General features: G+C 52.3%; 2 protein-coding genes across 2 annotated transcripts in view; one reads left to right on the top strand and one right to left on the bottom strand.

The window, feature by feature from the left end:
- The window catches only part of Mmp28 (matrix metallopeptidase 28), a 26,528-nt gene extending 18,140 nt beyond the window's left edge, over positions 1 to 8,388 (top strand). Inside the window, exons 4-8 of the mRNA XM_004642983.2 lie at positions 1,761 to 1,985; positions 4,143 to 4,388; positions 5,579 to 5,728; positions 6,062 to 6,229; positions 7,615 to 8,388. Coding sequence (XP_004643040.1) covers positions 1,761 to 1,985; positions 4,143 to 4,388; positions 5,579 to 5,728; positions 6,062 to 6,229; positions 7,615 to 8,009 — 1,184 coding nt within the window. The 3' untranslated portion in view covers positions 8,010 to 8,388. The remainder of the gene's footprint in view (positions 1 to 1,760; positions 1,986 to 4,142; positions 4,389 to 5,578; positions 5,729 to 6,061; positions 6,230 to 7,614) is intronic.
- Positions 8,389 to 8,476: 88 nt separating this feature from the next.
- CUNH17orf50 (chromosome unknown C17orf50 homolog) lies at positions 8,477 to 13,668 on the bottom strand. Its single transcript, XM_023703161.1, has 3 exons — positions 12,281 to 13,668; positions 9,904 to 10,225; positions 8,477 to 9,814 (listed from the first exon to the last, which is right to left on the bottom strand). Exons 1-3 carry the CDS (start codon positions 12,291 to 12,293, stop codon positions 9,565 to 9,567), a joined length of 585 nt encoding a protein of 194 aa, XP_023558929.1. The 5' UTR covers positions 12,294 to 13,668; the 3' UTR covers positions 8,477 to 9,564.
- Positions 13,669 to 13,923: the final 255 nt, after the last annotated feature.

Raw genomic sequence — 13,923 nt, 5'->3', positions numbered from 1 at the left:
CTCCTCCTCCTTCCCCTTCCCCTTCCTCTTCCCCTTCCCCTTCCCCTTCCTCTTCCTCTTCTTTTTTTTGGAGACAGAAGCCCATTATGTAGTTCAGGCTCACTCTGAACTCACTATGTAGCCTAGGCTGGCCTCCAACTCACAGCAATCCTCCTGCCTCAACCTCCTGAGTGCTGGGATTACAGGGGTGCCATCACACCCCGCCTGAGACAAGCCATCTTCACCCACTAACTAACATGAAAGAATTGCCTATTTTCCCTTTTCTTATCCATCCAGTGAGCCCCTCCCTCCATTACCCAGGAATAGATGTCAAGTTATACTTCTTAGAGAATTGTATGTTTATGGTGGGGGAGGAAGAGCCAGGAAGTCAGCACACACACCAGGGTGTGAAAGGGTCCAGTGCTGGCCAGTCTGTGCCCAGTGAAGACATTATAGTAAGGAGTAGAATACTTCTGGTAAAAAATAAACCCTCAGCTATACCTCTGGACCCCTAACCTTTCCTCCTCCCCCACTTTCTCAGAATCAGCCTCTCTCTTCCCAGCCCTAGGGTTGGGCCCTGGCTGAGAGGCAGGGTTTGGGTGTCTGCCAGGCCAAACAGGCCCAGGGAAGCAGCATTGCCTTGAATGGAGTTTGGCTCAAGGGTAGGAGAAGGGACGGTCCCCTCCCCCACTTCCATGGGTGGCCGGCCAGGGAGCCCAGCTCCTCTGCTCCCTGAGACCTTCCCTGCTATTTAGAGTCCTAGCTGTTTCAGAGTAGCTGCACTGTCTGGGCAGGTTCATAAGCCTGGAGTCTTATCCACTGTGCCGGCTTTTCTGTGTGGTACAATGGAAAGAGCCCTGGACCAGCAGGCAGGGCCCCAATCAGCTACTCACTCATTGTGACTCTGGACAGGCCCTTTCCCTTGGGTCTCAGTTACCCCAACCTGAGCCCAGCAGTCCTGCCTCCCAGCTCCAAGTCTATCCCTTGGCATCACTGTCCCAGCTTATGAGTTTGGAGGGCTCAGAAAGAGCCCAAGAGAAGCTCCAGGGCAGGGCTCCTAGCCACTCTGCTCCCGGGTGTGGGTGTGGACTTGGGGCTCCAGCAGAAGACAGAGGCCCAGCTCTCCGGGAGGAACTGACGTTTCGGAAAAAGGGAGGGAAACTCTTAACTAAGTAGGGGTGGAAAACTTTCCCTGGGTCAGTGACAAAACACACCCTTTGTTCTTATTTGTTTTCACCTCAGAGCTCCGCAGAGTCCCCAAGGAAGTGAGGAGGAGGGCACAGGGCAGAGAAAGACTACAACTATGGGTCTTACGGTTGGTAGTCAGCTGCAGACCACGGACTGAAAGGGCAAGGTGGAGCCTCTGGGAGGTGGCAGGAGGGTGTGAGGGTGCAGAGACCAGAAAGGGCAGTCACAGCCGTGACCTCAGTGCCTCACCTCACTGCCGCTGCACCCAGGGGCTGGGAGTTGCTGCCAGCAATAGGCACACAGCTTTTTCAGCCTCAGGGCAGGTTGTGGAGATGATTAAGGCCCCAGACCAGGACTTCAGATTCCTGCAGGTAGGTACTTCTACAGGGCAGAGGCTACATCTCTGCCATCCCCAGGCTAAGCCACTAGGCTGGCAACTCACCCCAACAAGGACTGGCTGGATTCCCTCAGCAAGGATGGGATCTTCCAGTCAAATGGGGCTACTCAGGGCAGGGTCTTTTTGCCCATGAAGTACTACATCATTCGGGGCCCATGGGGACCAGGTTTGACTGATGTGGCTTTTTGGGTGGCAGGCAACAAGTGGTACAAACAGCACCTCTCCTACCGCCTGGTGAACTGGCCTGAGCGCCTGCCCGAGCAGGCAGTCCGGGGTGCTGTGCGTGCTGCCTTCCAGCTGTGGAGCAATGTTTCAGCCCTGGAGTTCTGGGAGGCCCCAGCCACAGCCCCTGCAGACATCCGCCTCACTTTCTTCCAAGGAGACCACAATGATGGACTGAGCAATGCCTTCGACGGTCCAGGTGCCGACACAAAGGCTCTCTTCATATGGCAGGAGGGGATCCCAGCTAGCCCAAGTGGGGGTGGCAATGGAGCATCCACTCTCACTGTGGCCAAGGCCAACCCCTATCCCTCTCGCTAGAAGCCCCAATGTTCTCGACTGTAAAATAGAACAGTGGTGTCTACCACCTGTCTGCAGGGACAGTCAGATGAGCTTCTGCTTGGAAAGTGCTTTGCAAATTCTAAAGAGTACTACATTCTGGGCTAATCCTCTGAGGCCCCATTACCCACCCACCGACTCTAGAACTCTAGAACAGGCCTGTGCTTCTCTTGTTCCCCAGACCTTAAGCAAATCCAGTGTTCATGCCTACCCCCAGCTGACTACCACAGTCACTGCCACAGAGATGTTCTGCCCCTACCAACCACACAGGGGCTTCCCATACCCACAGCCACAGTTGGCTCCACTTGACCCCAAATTCAAGGCTTCTGGCTGCAGTGTAAACTGTTCCTTTCTGTGCTGCCAGATGCTGGCCTTCAGGACTCAGTGTGGGCTCCTTGAACATCTCATGCCCAGTGAGGGAAGAAACCTGATCAGACAGCTTCAGAGAGGGGGCTGAAGCTCTGCATGGATGGGGAACCCAGTCCCCCTTCTCCCTTGCACCATTGTGCTTTCCATCAAGCCAACCTGCAGCAAAGCCTGCTGCCAGGCTGGGTCAGGGAGGAGAAGAGGCTTTGCCAGCAACTGACCAGAACATACACACACACTGACATGAAGCTCATGTTTCATGACACCTGCGTTATATATTTATTTCTACGCTCACACAGAGTCCAGTAACTAAGACAGCATGTTGGGGCTCCACTAGCAGCTCTCTCACCTGGGAAGATGCTTTGTCTCTTTGAATTTGGCCTTCTCCTCCCTGAAATCTGTCCTTTTGCCTCCCAGTGAGCACCACACGCACTAAACGGTAACCGACACAGTTCAAGACTTACTCAGACCAGGAAGCACTTGGATGACCCTGTGTGCTTCCCTATCGAGGTCTCCCTTTAATACAAACTGCCCTACCCTGAGGGTTCTGGGCTGCAAGAAGCTGAGCCCAGAAAGGCCCTCCACAAGCTTGTAGACCAACACTACGGCAGACCATCGTGCTGATCTCAGAGTCAGCTGCCCCTGCAGAAGTTACCTGTGCAAGATGAAGCACAGAGACTGTCTGTTTACTTATTTATTTACTCAATTATTTATTTTGGAGACTCTATTTAATAAGTTGCATTTGGGCCCCCACTGAACACGTGAGAATCACAGACCCACCCCAGCTCTCTCTGCTCATTCCTGTGTCTCACAGAGGAGCCCTGGCAGAGTGAGGGAAGAACAGGTATACTCAGAAAATCCATGTACCCATCTCAGCATACACACTGGCATGCTTTCCCCCACTCAGAAAGCCCAGGACCTGGAGCAAGATACAGCACAGGCCTAGATGCCTCTTCCCAGGATAACCACTATCCCTCCTTCTAGGTCTTTTTGAAAATAGCAGGCATGGTGACACTAGCCAGTAATCCCAGCACTCAGAGACTAAGGCAGTTTGAGTCTAGTCCAATCATTTTTTAAAAAAATGTATTTGGTACAGGGTGTACAGGGTCTCACTACGTAGATCAGACTCTTGGTGATCCTCCTGTTTTCAGCCTCCCAAGCACTGGCATTACAGGCACACGTCACCACGCCCAGTCTCAATTGTTGTCTCAGCGTGCCCGGAAGGTAGGGCCAGCACTGCACGCTGGGGATTGAACCCCAGCCACTGTGCTTCAGTCCGCTGAGCTATTTGGCCAGCCCCAGCCCAGTCAATGTTATATAGCTTATCACCACCATGATCATTTTCCCATCAGGAAGAGAAGGCACGGAGAGGTTAAGTTGCCTGCTCAAAGTTACAACGCTAGTACAGGAAAACTATTATGGAACCCAGGCAGTTCAGTCTTGCATGATTCTACACCATATTTCCCTTAGGAGTCCACGACTTATAGCTTCATCATCTCACCTCTCCATGCTTCTGCTTCTCCCAGACTTGACTTGGAGAGAAATTATACAGCAGAAAACAGTCACCCACCCAGCCCTAAGCACTTCCCTGGGGGGCAGGTATGGGAGGGATTCTCGGGCAATTTCTCACTCTGACCCTCTGCACTGCCTGCAGGGGGCGCCTTAGCGCATGCCTTTCTGCCCCGCCGGGGTGAGGCACACTTCGACTTAGATGAGCGCTGGTCCCTCAGCCGCCGCCGTGGACGCAACCTCTTCGTCGTCTTGGCTCACGAGATCGGCCACACACTGGGCCTCGAGCACTCGCCTGCACCCCGCGCACTCATGGCGCCCTACTACAAGAGGCTGGGGCGCGACGCCCTGCTCAGCTGGGACGACGTGCTGGCCGTGCAGAATCTGTATGGTGAGCTCCCAAGCCAAGCCCCTGTTTACCCCTGTCCCTTGGGCCTCCGGGGCTTAGACACTGGCTCCTCAAGTAGGACCCAATTCCTGAGCTCCTGTCACCTGACTTCCCTGTCACCTGGCCTCCCTTGCCAATCCTAAAGCTGAAAATCCTCAGGCACATGTGCTGCCCCACCTCCACCCCCACCGTGGCCGCCATCCCTTCATCGGTCCCAGCAGATTCCCATATGCAGCTCCTCTATCTTCCCTTACGCTCCAAGGCCGGAATTCCTCTGTGGGCTACCAAGACCCAACCCAGTCTCCCTGCCCCGACCCCATCCAAGACCCCAAAGCTCTAGTCCCTTCCCCCACTTTCTCTCTGCTAACCTTGCACTCCACAGAAGGCAGATGCCTGTATCCCCACATCTGGAGGTGGACATAGTCAAGGCGCTTCCTCCAGTGTGGGCTGGACCAGTCATCCACCAGTGCTACTACCTCCAACCTGCCTCCATTACACTATCTCCCTCAGATGCAGGGGACAGGGCCTGGGCTCAAATCACCTTCCATCCCTGATTGGCAGATGCTCTTGAGCAAAACGTTTCCCCTCTGAGAAACCTCAGTTTTACCTTCTGTGAAAAGGGGGCAGACATGCTTTATAGGCTAGAAAACCTACCCAAGGCAACAGTGGCAGCTGCTATCTCAGGGATATCTCTCAAGTATCTTTTGTCCACAAACCAAGAGAATGGGGTTATGAGAGATTAGGTAACTTGCCTGAAGTCACACACCTAGGATGTTGCAAACCAGGATTTAGCAGCTAGTGCCAAATTTAAAGTTTGGATTCTGCCTCACTCCTCTCCTAAGGATAGTGATGGAATCCTAATTGTAGTTGTCACAGCCTGGGGCCCCAGAACCTGACCTAATGTTCCCTATTGCTTGGGACTGGGGGAAAGGGCCCTATCCTTCTAAGCTCCAAATCCCTGTTTGGTCCCTTCTTCCAGCTGTATTTCAGTAGATTGCTCTTTCCAAGGGTGCTGGGTGAGAGAAGATTCTCAGTAAAATGCCAACACCTAGAGCAGCTCTTACCTGCCCCTCACTCTCCTTCCTTGTGCTTCCCATGAAGTGACCATGAAAGTAACCAAGGGGATGTCTTCAGCTTCGACATAGCTCAACCCATGTCTCTGTTCTTTCCCTCTTCTCTCTTTGCCCTTAAAGGAAAGCCCCTGGGAGGCTCCGTGGGTACCCAGCTCCCAGGAAAGCTGTTCACTGACTTTGAGGCCTGGAGCCCCCACAACTCCCAAGGCAGACGCCCTGAAACCCCGGGTCCTAAATACTGCCACTCTTCGTTCGATGCCATCACTGTAGGTAAGGTAGATCACCTGTGCCTGGCTTCTTTCTTCTCTTCTCCCACCTTCCCCTGCCACTGTATCTCCAAAGATCTCCAGAGCTGGAGAACGGGTGGAAGGAGGAATGGAGGATGGAGGATGGAGGATGCTCAGGCCACATGCATTCGGCAGGGTAGCACACTCACACCAAGCCTGGTGGCGCTGCTTTCTCTTGCTGTTTCCTCTCTGCCCCACTTGTACCCTCCACATTCCTGCCTGTTGGTTTGGGAAGCTGGGTTCTAGGACAGCACCTTCCTGGAAAGAGGGTGGGAGCCAACAATCATTCCCTCAAGTTTTTCTTGTATCTGAGCAGATGGACAACAGCGACTGTATGTATTTAAAGGGAGCCACTTCTGGGAGGTGGCCCCTGATGGTAACGTCTCAGAGCCCCACCTGCTGCAGGAAAGGTGGCCAGGACTGCCCCCCAACATTGAGGCTGCTGCAGTAACACTGGATGATGGAGACTTCTACTTCTTCAAAGGTACTAGCCATGGGCAGCTGAGAAAATTGTAGCCTGCATAGGAGAAGGCCCCTACCCAGGGTCAAAAGAGGGGGGGAATCTTACACAGTGTGTCCCCAGTTGGGTCTCTGCCCCAAATTGAATCTGGGAGCCAGGCAAGACTCTGTCAGGAGATTCTTCTGGATGGAATGGAGAACAGCAAGTGTCAAGGTGGTTCTAGGGAGTGGTTTAGAGAGGAGCTGAGGGAACACCTGACAGAGGACTGGATGTGACACCTGCAATTCAGCAGGAAGAGTAGTGTCTCCTGTGGACTCTGGTTGTGTGGGGTTGAGGTGCTACTTAACTTTTGGAGCTTGAATTGCATAGATATGGAAAATAATACCTCAGGTTTTTTTTTTTTTTTTTTTTTTTTTTGTGGAAGAAAGACAAAAGATAACACGTTGATCTCAGCACTCTGAGAGACCAAAGCAGAAGGATGACAAGTTAGAGCCCAGCTTGGGCAACTTAGTGACTTAGTGAGACCCTGTTTCAAAAATAAAATTTCAGGCCAGGGAGGTAGCTCAGCGGCATAAGTGCTTGCCTGGCAAGTGCAAGGTTCTGAGTTCAATCCCTGGTACCAAAACCAAAAAGTAAATAAAAATGGGCTAGGGAATAGCTTACTACTGCCTAGTACCACAAAAGGAAAGAAAGAAAGAGTAAAAGAAAAAAGAGTGTGCAGTTTTTTTTTTATTTTTTTTAATATTTATTTATTTTTATTTATTACATCTATTTATTGTGTGTGTGTGTGGCCAGCTCAGCCCACCAGGGGGCGGGGCTGGCTGGCATGTGGTGCTGGAGGACTGAACTGCGGTCCCTGTGCTTTGCCAAGCTTGTTTCAAGTAGGTGCTTTAGACCACTGAGCCATCTGTCCAGCCCGAGTGTGCAGTATTATTGCTAGATTATACCTACATCTACACTGGACAGGTTACTAGTATTTATTTCTTCATTCATTCAACCAGTACAGAAAGGTTTCCACAGATTCCACATCTGTGTTGGGTATATAGCAGTGAATAAAACAAAATCCCTGCCTTCACAAAATTAGCAATAGTAATGTTAGTGAAGGAGGTTCCATGCCTTCTTAATTTTCCATTACTCACTCGAGGAGGCATCCTTGCCCTCCTGCACTCCCCCATCCAGCATCCCAAGCCTGGAATGGTTAGGTTCCCTAAGGGCCATCTGCCATCTGCTGACTCCTGTTGGAGGTCTAGGCTATAACAGACCCTCTCCTGTAACTATGGTAATTCTTAGCAGAATCCACTTTTTCTCCAATACTAACAATTGGTATGGGGATGGATGGGGGGCAGCGGTGGGTGGAGGACCAATGAGTGCAAGCCTCCAGCTCACTCTGCTCTCTTGATTCCTGGCAGGAAGTCGATGCTGGAGGTTTCGGGGTGCCAAGTCAGTGTGGGGTTCCTCCCAGCTGTGCCGGGCAGGGCGTCTGCCCCGGCACCCAGATGCAGCCCTTTTCTTCCCTCCTCTACACCGCCTGATTCTCTTCAAGGGTGCCCGGTACTATGTGCTGGCCCCTGGAGGGCTGCAAGTGGAGCCCTACTACCCTCGCCTCCTGCGGGATTGGGACAGTGTTCTTGAGGAGGTCAGTGGTGCCCTGCCAAGACCTGATGGCTCCATCATCTTCTTTAGAGATGACCACTACTGGCAACTTGACCAAGCCAAACTGCAAGTGACCACCTCAGGTCGCTGGGCCACCGAGCTGCCCTGGATGGGCTGCTGGCTAGCCAACTCAGGAGGGGCCCTGTTCTGAAGACCCCCATTGGTACCCTTGGGCCAATTCACTTCTCCTGCCCCAGGGGCAGAACCTGTCTGAGAGCCTCTAAACCTCACTGCAGAAGAGCAGGCAGCAAAGTTGCCACCAGGAAGCTTGTGAGCATTTGCACCTGTTTCCCAGAGAAGGCGGCATTGTCTTTGTGCTGTTCCCACTACAGGGACACAGTTGTGGATCAATCCAAGGAAAAGCAACAAAGGGTCCCAAACCCTTGGCCCTTTCCCCCAGCGACTTCTTTCTTTCCCATGCGTTGGAGATTTTGTTTCTTCTGCTAAATATGCAGTTCTATTGGTGTGTTGATGGTGTCGGGTCCAACTAGAGAGAATGCAAAGCTTAATAGGAAGCTTGGAGGCTGTTTTGCAAGATAGTCCCCTTCTCTTGGGGCCTCGTGACTCAATTCTTAGAAAACTCTGTCCTGTACAATCAGAGCCTTTAGCCACAGGAAGCTTGTTTGGGACGAAGGCCTGGGGGGGGGGGGACAGACTGGCTTGGACCTACTTGAATCTGGCTTTTTGACTGGGAAAGAATGAAGAGGCGCCCCCATCTGGTGGACCCGGAAGCGACAAGCAGCCTTTTTGCACCAGTTCTCTGCCCTGTCTGGTGAGAGCAGGTGGGCATGGACGTGGGAGAGGCAGGGATCTCGCTCTTCTACCCACGCGATGGCTGGCTGGCTATGTGGAGTTGTGATGGGAGAAGAGGCCTGCCTCTTCCTAAGAAGCAAAGTGTCCCCACCCCCTCCACTCGCATGCCAGAAAGAGTCCAGCGCAGCAGGGAGGGTGTCAGAATACCCCTGGGGTTCTGCACTTCTGCAGCACCCTCCATGAGGCCTAGCGGGTTTGGGGGATGCCTGGGACTCACAATAGCCCCATTCTGCAGACCACACACGCAGCATTCCGAAACTCCTGCAATCTGGCCAAGAATAGCTGGGATTCCTGGAGAAGGAACCAGCTCCCCAGCCTCCCTGTCTCGTGCCTCAGCTCTCCCTGCCCTCTCCTAACACACACCTGCCGGTGCCTCCTAGGCACTCAGCCCGCTGCTTCCAGGGAGGGGAATCCGGTCTGGCGGGGTTCCGCCCCTGCCTCAGACCCCAGGGACGCCGCTGGCCTGGCTTTCTTCATGCTCTTGGAGTGAGTGCTTTGTGCGGCCCTGTCCTGGGGAGGCGAGGGTCGCTGCCCGCCTTTTACTCTCTGGCTTGCGCCCAGGGCGGAAGGAGCCCTTGGTCTTCATCACTGCCACCTGGAGCCGCCTTACCTCCCCTCCAGGCTCGATACTTGGATGAGAGGCTTTATTGAATGCCCCAGGGGAGGGAGCATTTGCTCAGTGGGAGGAAGGACTCCCTGAAGCGATACCATCTTCCAGATATGCAGAAGGCTGCGCATCAGAGACAAGGATCTGGTGGGCTGTAGGTGCAGGGTGCTCGGGATAACAGGTGGAAGCCCGCACCAACAGGGAGCTTCTCGCCTGATGTGGGGCGCTCGGGATTGTGGCTGGGAGAGGGGATAGTTCTGTACAACGTGCCTGAGAGGGCTCCCCGTTAGCGGAGTTGGGAGTCAGGCAAGGATGGAAGGCACAAAGGCTGGAAGTCGGGGCGCTGAGAGCCCCTAGCGGCCTCCGCCCTACCCAGATCCGGGTGCTCCAGAACACAGTGTGCCACGTAGGCCGGGTGGCTGTGCAGAGTGCTGCATTTCTTGCAGAACAGGACCTCACAGCGCTTACAGCCCCAGCGGCTCGGCCTCGAGCGCCGCTTCTCCAGCACGCACTGCTCCCCAGGAAGGCTGCGGCTCCTATGGGCGGGGACCCGCGCTCTCAGTGTCGAAGGGATCCTCGCCCTGGGGATCGGCACAGTGTACACCGCGCCCGGCGCTGGCCTCACCTGTCGGTGGGGCCCACCAAGCTGCTTAGCAGCGCGAAGGGGTTGAACCAGCCCCAGAAGCCAGGGTCTGCACGCGGCTGCAGCGCCACCTCCTGGGTGCTCGACTCCTGGCGCAATGGGCAGTAGGACACAGAACCCCGCTCGCGGCCGTTGTCCACGTCCGCCGCGCGGGGCGCTTTCTCGTTCCCAGCCGCGCTCTCGATGGCAAGCCGCTCCGCGTCGAGGTCCTCGTACTCCTCTGACTCTTCCTCCACTAGCTCCTGCTCTGCTTCCCTGGCCCCGGACTCCTCCAGTTCCTTCTTCCACAACGGAGTTTTCGCGCCTGCAGGAGGGGAAGGCTTCAGGGCGCTTTCTGGGGACCTGGGGACCTTGCCTGCTGCAGGTGCCTGCGGGACCCTAGTGCGTGCGAGACGCCCCAGGCCAGCTAGACTCTCCTAGAAGGTGCAGAGCATGTACAGTTTTCTGGAGCCCCATTCCCAGACTGTGGTGCTGCCTAAGAAAGCATTCAGACAAGTCTCCTCGCTTCTAAATCAAGCTGTTTCCTCATCTGTAGAGTGAGAAAAAGTAGTTCCTACCTCCGAGGTCAAGCGCCTGATCCCCTAGCCCCTATCCCCCCCCCCACTCGGGCTTGGCGTGGGGCAGGCAGGGAGACCGCCAAATCCAGTGGGCTGGGCGGGCCTGATCTCCAAATAAACTATCACTAAACACTGATTGTCATTTTAACAGCGGCTGTTTATATTTTGTTTTCTATGATGTCCTTTCTCAGGGTGGATCTTGCCCAGCATCCGTGGTGGCAGGGTAGGCAGGATTAGAAAAATCTCCTTTATGGGCCGACTGAGCAAAAAAAGGGCCCTGAGTGAACTGCTTAATTGGGCAAAGGTTCCTCTTCTTCCTTCCAGGCTTGACCCACTTGCCTGTGCATTTCAGCTGCCACTGCCCCTCCTGCTGGCACGTGGATCTCAAGACTTTTCAGTCAAGCTGGCCACAAGTTCTGGACCTAACATGGACCCTAAACTGGCCTCCTCAAAAATGTGGCAGTCAGCGCATGTGCGCCCCACTCCTAGCAGATCTGGAGAACTAAATTTATAATAAAAGAGGGGAGGCGGCCAGAAAAGATATGACTCTAGGTGTTTGCCTTGGAAAGGTCAACAAGTATTTCTGTAAATCTCTGTCCATCTTGTTTGAGAGGTTGGTAGTGAGTCCAATAAGGTGGTGCGTGTAATTCCAGCACCCAGGAGGTGGAGGCAGGAGAATTGCAAGGAGTTGGAGCACAGGCTGAGCTCCATAGCAGGACCCTATTTCAGAAAACAAAAGCAAAAAGGTGGAAACAAATTGGGTGTAGTGGGGCAGGTTTCAAATTCTAGCCCTCTGGGAGGCTGAGTTAGGAATATCCAGTTTGAACTTAGCCTAGCAGTTTAGCCACTTAGTGAGACCCTGTGGGAAAAAAAAAGGTTTGGTGATGTGTGAAGACTCACAATTCAGTCCCAGCACCCGGGTGGGGAGGAGACTGAAAGAAAGAGGAATGATTTTAAAATCGTATTCCTGTCCACGTGTAGTGAGCACCTTGTGGTCACTGGACTCAACTCTTCATCCATCTTGCTTCTCCATCTCTCTAACCCTCTCTGGGAGGGGATGAGGTGAGTCACAGAAGGGCCTCTGATGCTCCACAACATTTGAACTCTTAAAAGAGAGGTTACTTTGAACATTCTGCCAGTTCTCTGCACTTCTAATGGTGGAGAGTCAGAGTCTGTTGTGCTTTTATTTAGAAAAAGATTAAGGATGAATGGGAAAGAAATATGGCCAGAGGTAGGGGCTGGGGACTTTTAGGGAGAAGAAGGTATAGGAAATGGGACTGAAAGGAAAGTTAGGGGTCCGGGGAGATGGCTCAGTAGAATAAGTGCTTGCCTGGCAAGCACAAGAGCCTGAGTTCAATCCCTGGTTCTGCCAAAAAAAAAAAAAAAAAAAAAAAAAAAAAAGAAAGAAAGAAAGAAAGAAAGAAAGAAAGAAAGAAAGAAAGAAAGAAAAGTTAGAAGTTGGAATTCAGTTTATCTCCCAGAAGTAGGAGTCACTGAACTTCTGAGGGCAAGCCTTCCTCTGAGCTGTGTCTTGGGGTTTCTCCTCTCAAAGGATGGCAGAAAACCTATTTCAGAGTCATTACAGTGATCCAGGCTGAAGAAGACAAAGATCCAAACAGGAGCAGGTGGAGATGAGGGAACAGATGTCAAGAAAGGAGATGACTTGTAGCTACACAGGTAGGTCATTGAGAAAAGGCTCAACTTCTCTGGGGTTGCCATAGTGACAGGCAGATTTGGTCCAATCAAGAGTTAAGAGGTCCCATCCTTGGTCCACCCCTCCTCCAACCTCGGAGCCCACTTACTGTGCTTATCCATTGTTCCCACTTTCCTTTGTCAAGGGACTGGGTTGTGAGGTCCGAGGCAGTGCTCAAAACCCTTAGAACTTGAGCTGTCTCTAGGGCTGCTGTTGGATCACAGGGGGCGGAGCTAGAACCTGCCTGCCTATCTGGCTCCCCACCTAGGAATAGCTGCTTTTTCCAGAGCCTCATCCCTACCTTCCCCTGGAGTGGGCATCAAAAGGGAGGTGATGGTGGCTTCGGACCCTCACAGACTGGGTCCAGATCCCAGCTCTGCCATACAAATTGGAAGGATATCTGACCTTCAGCAAAAAACATTTCGCAGGAACAACTGAGTCAGGAAGCCACTGGCAAGGGCTATTCCTGGTCATGGGCACCATAAGCAAGTTCCTCAAGTCTTTCCCTAAGATGTCATGTTTCTAGCAGGCACATCAAAACCAATGGGCCCGGCTGTCACTTTCAGGGAGCATCCCATCAAGACACCACAGGGTGCCCCCAACCCAAACCTGTCCAGCAACCTTTGCCATCCTTAGGGTGTGTGTTTTCCTCTTCTCATGGTTATTGTGGATGTGATGGGACTTTCATTAAAATTTGGATTCTCAAAAACGCCAGCATAAAAGCATATTGAAAATTGATAGAGGACTAATCTCACAGAGCAGTTGGTGAGAACAGAACCAGCTATCAATCTTAGCAGCACTACACATGTCTCCTGCCTCAGGGACCACCTTGGAGACTCCTGGAGAAGGCAGAAACCTCACAGATAGTGACTACACCCCCCGAATGCACTGGGCCTCTACCCAAAAGAGGTACTTTAACGCCAGAAAAGCATGAGCTACCTTTATTGGCAAGCTCAAGCATAATTCTCTTACATTTGCAGAAATCATACCTAGAGACAAAGATGAGGCAAAAAAAGTACATTTTTGTCATAGTACTTTGTCATTTTCATAGTTATAGTGATATAGGGGATGAAACTCATCTTGTCTGAAAGATACCTACAACAAGTTTGTGTTTTTTAAAACCAAAAAATGAAACTGTAAACAAAAAAAAAAGAATGAATTTTAGGAACAATGGAGGTTAAGAGCAGAATATATTAATTGGGAGAAAGGAAACTTCTGTCAGACAAAGGGACAGAAGGGGACCCATGTTAATTGCCAAGGACCCTGTCTTTTCTAGGGATTTTCATAGAGAAAAACCACTGGATCAGGTGGATTGAAGGTAGAAAACATGAGGAACCCCTAAGGTGGGCATGAGGTGGGACAAAACTATGGTACACCAATAAGATTACAAGCACAGTTGGTCAGGTAAAATTGATTCGATAAGGATCAAATGGGGCAGTCAGGTAGGAAGTGGAAATGAATATGGGACAGGTGTGTGTGTGTGTGTGTGTGTGTGTGTGTGTGTGTAGAGGGTTGATTAGTGACTCTTCCTGGCTTTCTCAGGGTGATAGAGACCTATTTAGAATATCAACCCCTGGTTTTTGGCTTCTGCCTAGGAGGCTAAGGTGCAACTTTTTTCGGGTTCATCTGACACCAGCCACCTCCAGCACGGCGCCCAAGTTCTACCCCAACAAGATCAAAGTCATGTACCTGGGATGCACCAGTGGTGAAGTTGGCGCCACATCTGCCCTGGTCCCCAAGATCGGTCCCTTG

The sequence above is a fragment of the Octodon degus genome, unplaced genomic scaffold, assembly GCF_000260255.1.
Source record: "Octodon degus isolate 3935 unplaced genomic scaffold, OctDeg1.0 scaffold00164, whole genome shotgun sequence".
In the NCBI taxonomy this organism is placed as follows: Eukaryota; Metazoa; Chordata; class Mammalia; order Rodentia; family Octodontidae; genus Octodon; species Octodon degus.
Note: the sequence above shows the minus strand (reverse complement) of the source record. Positions and strands in the feature narration are given on the sequence as shown.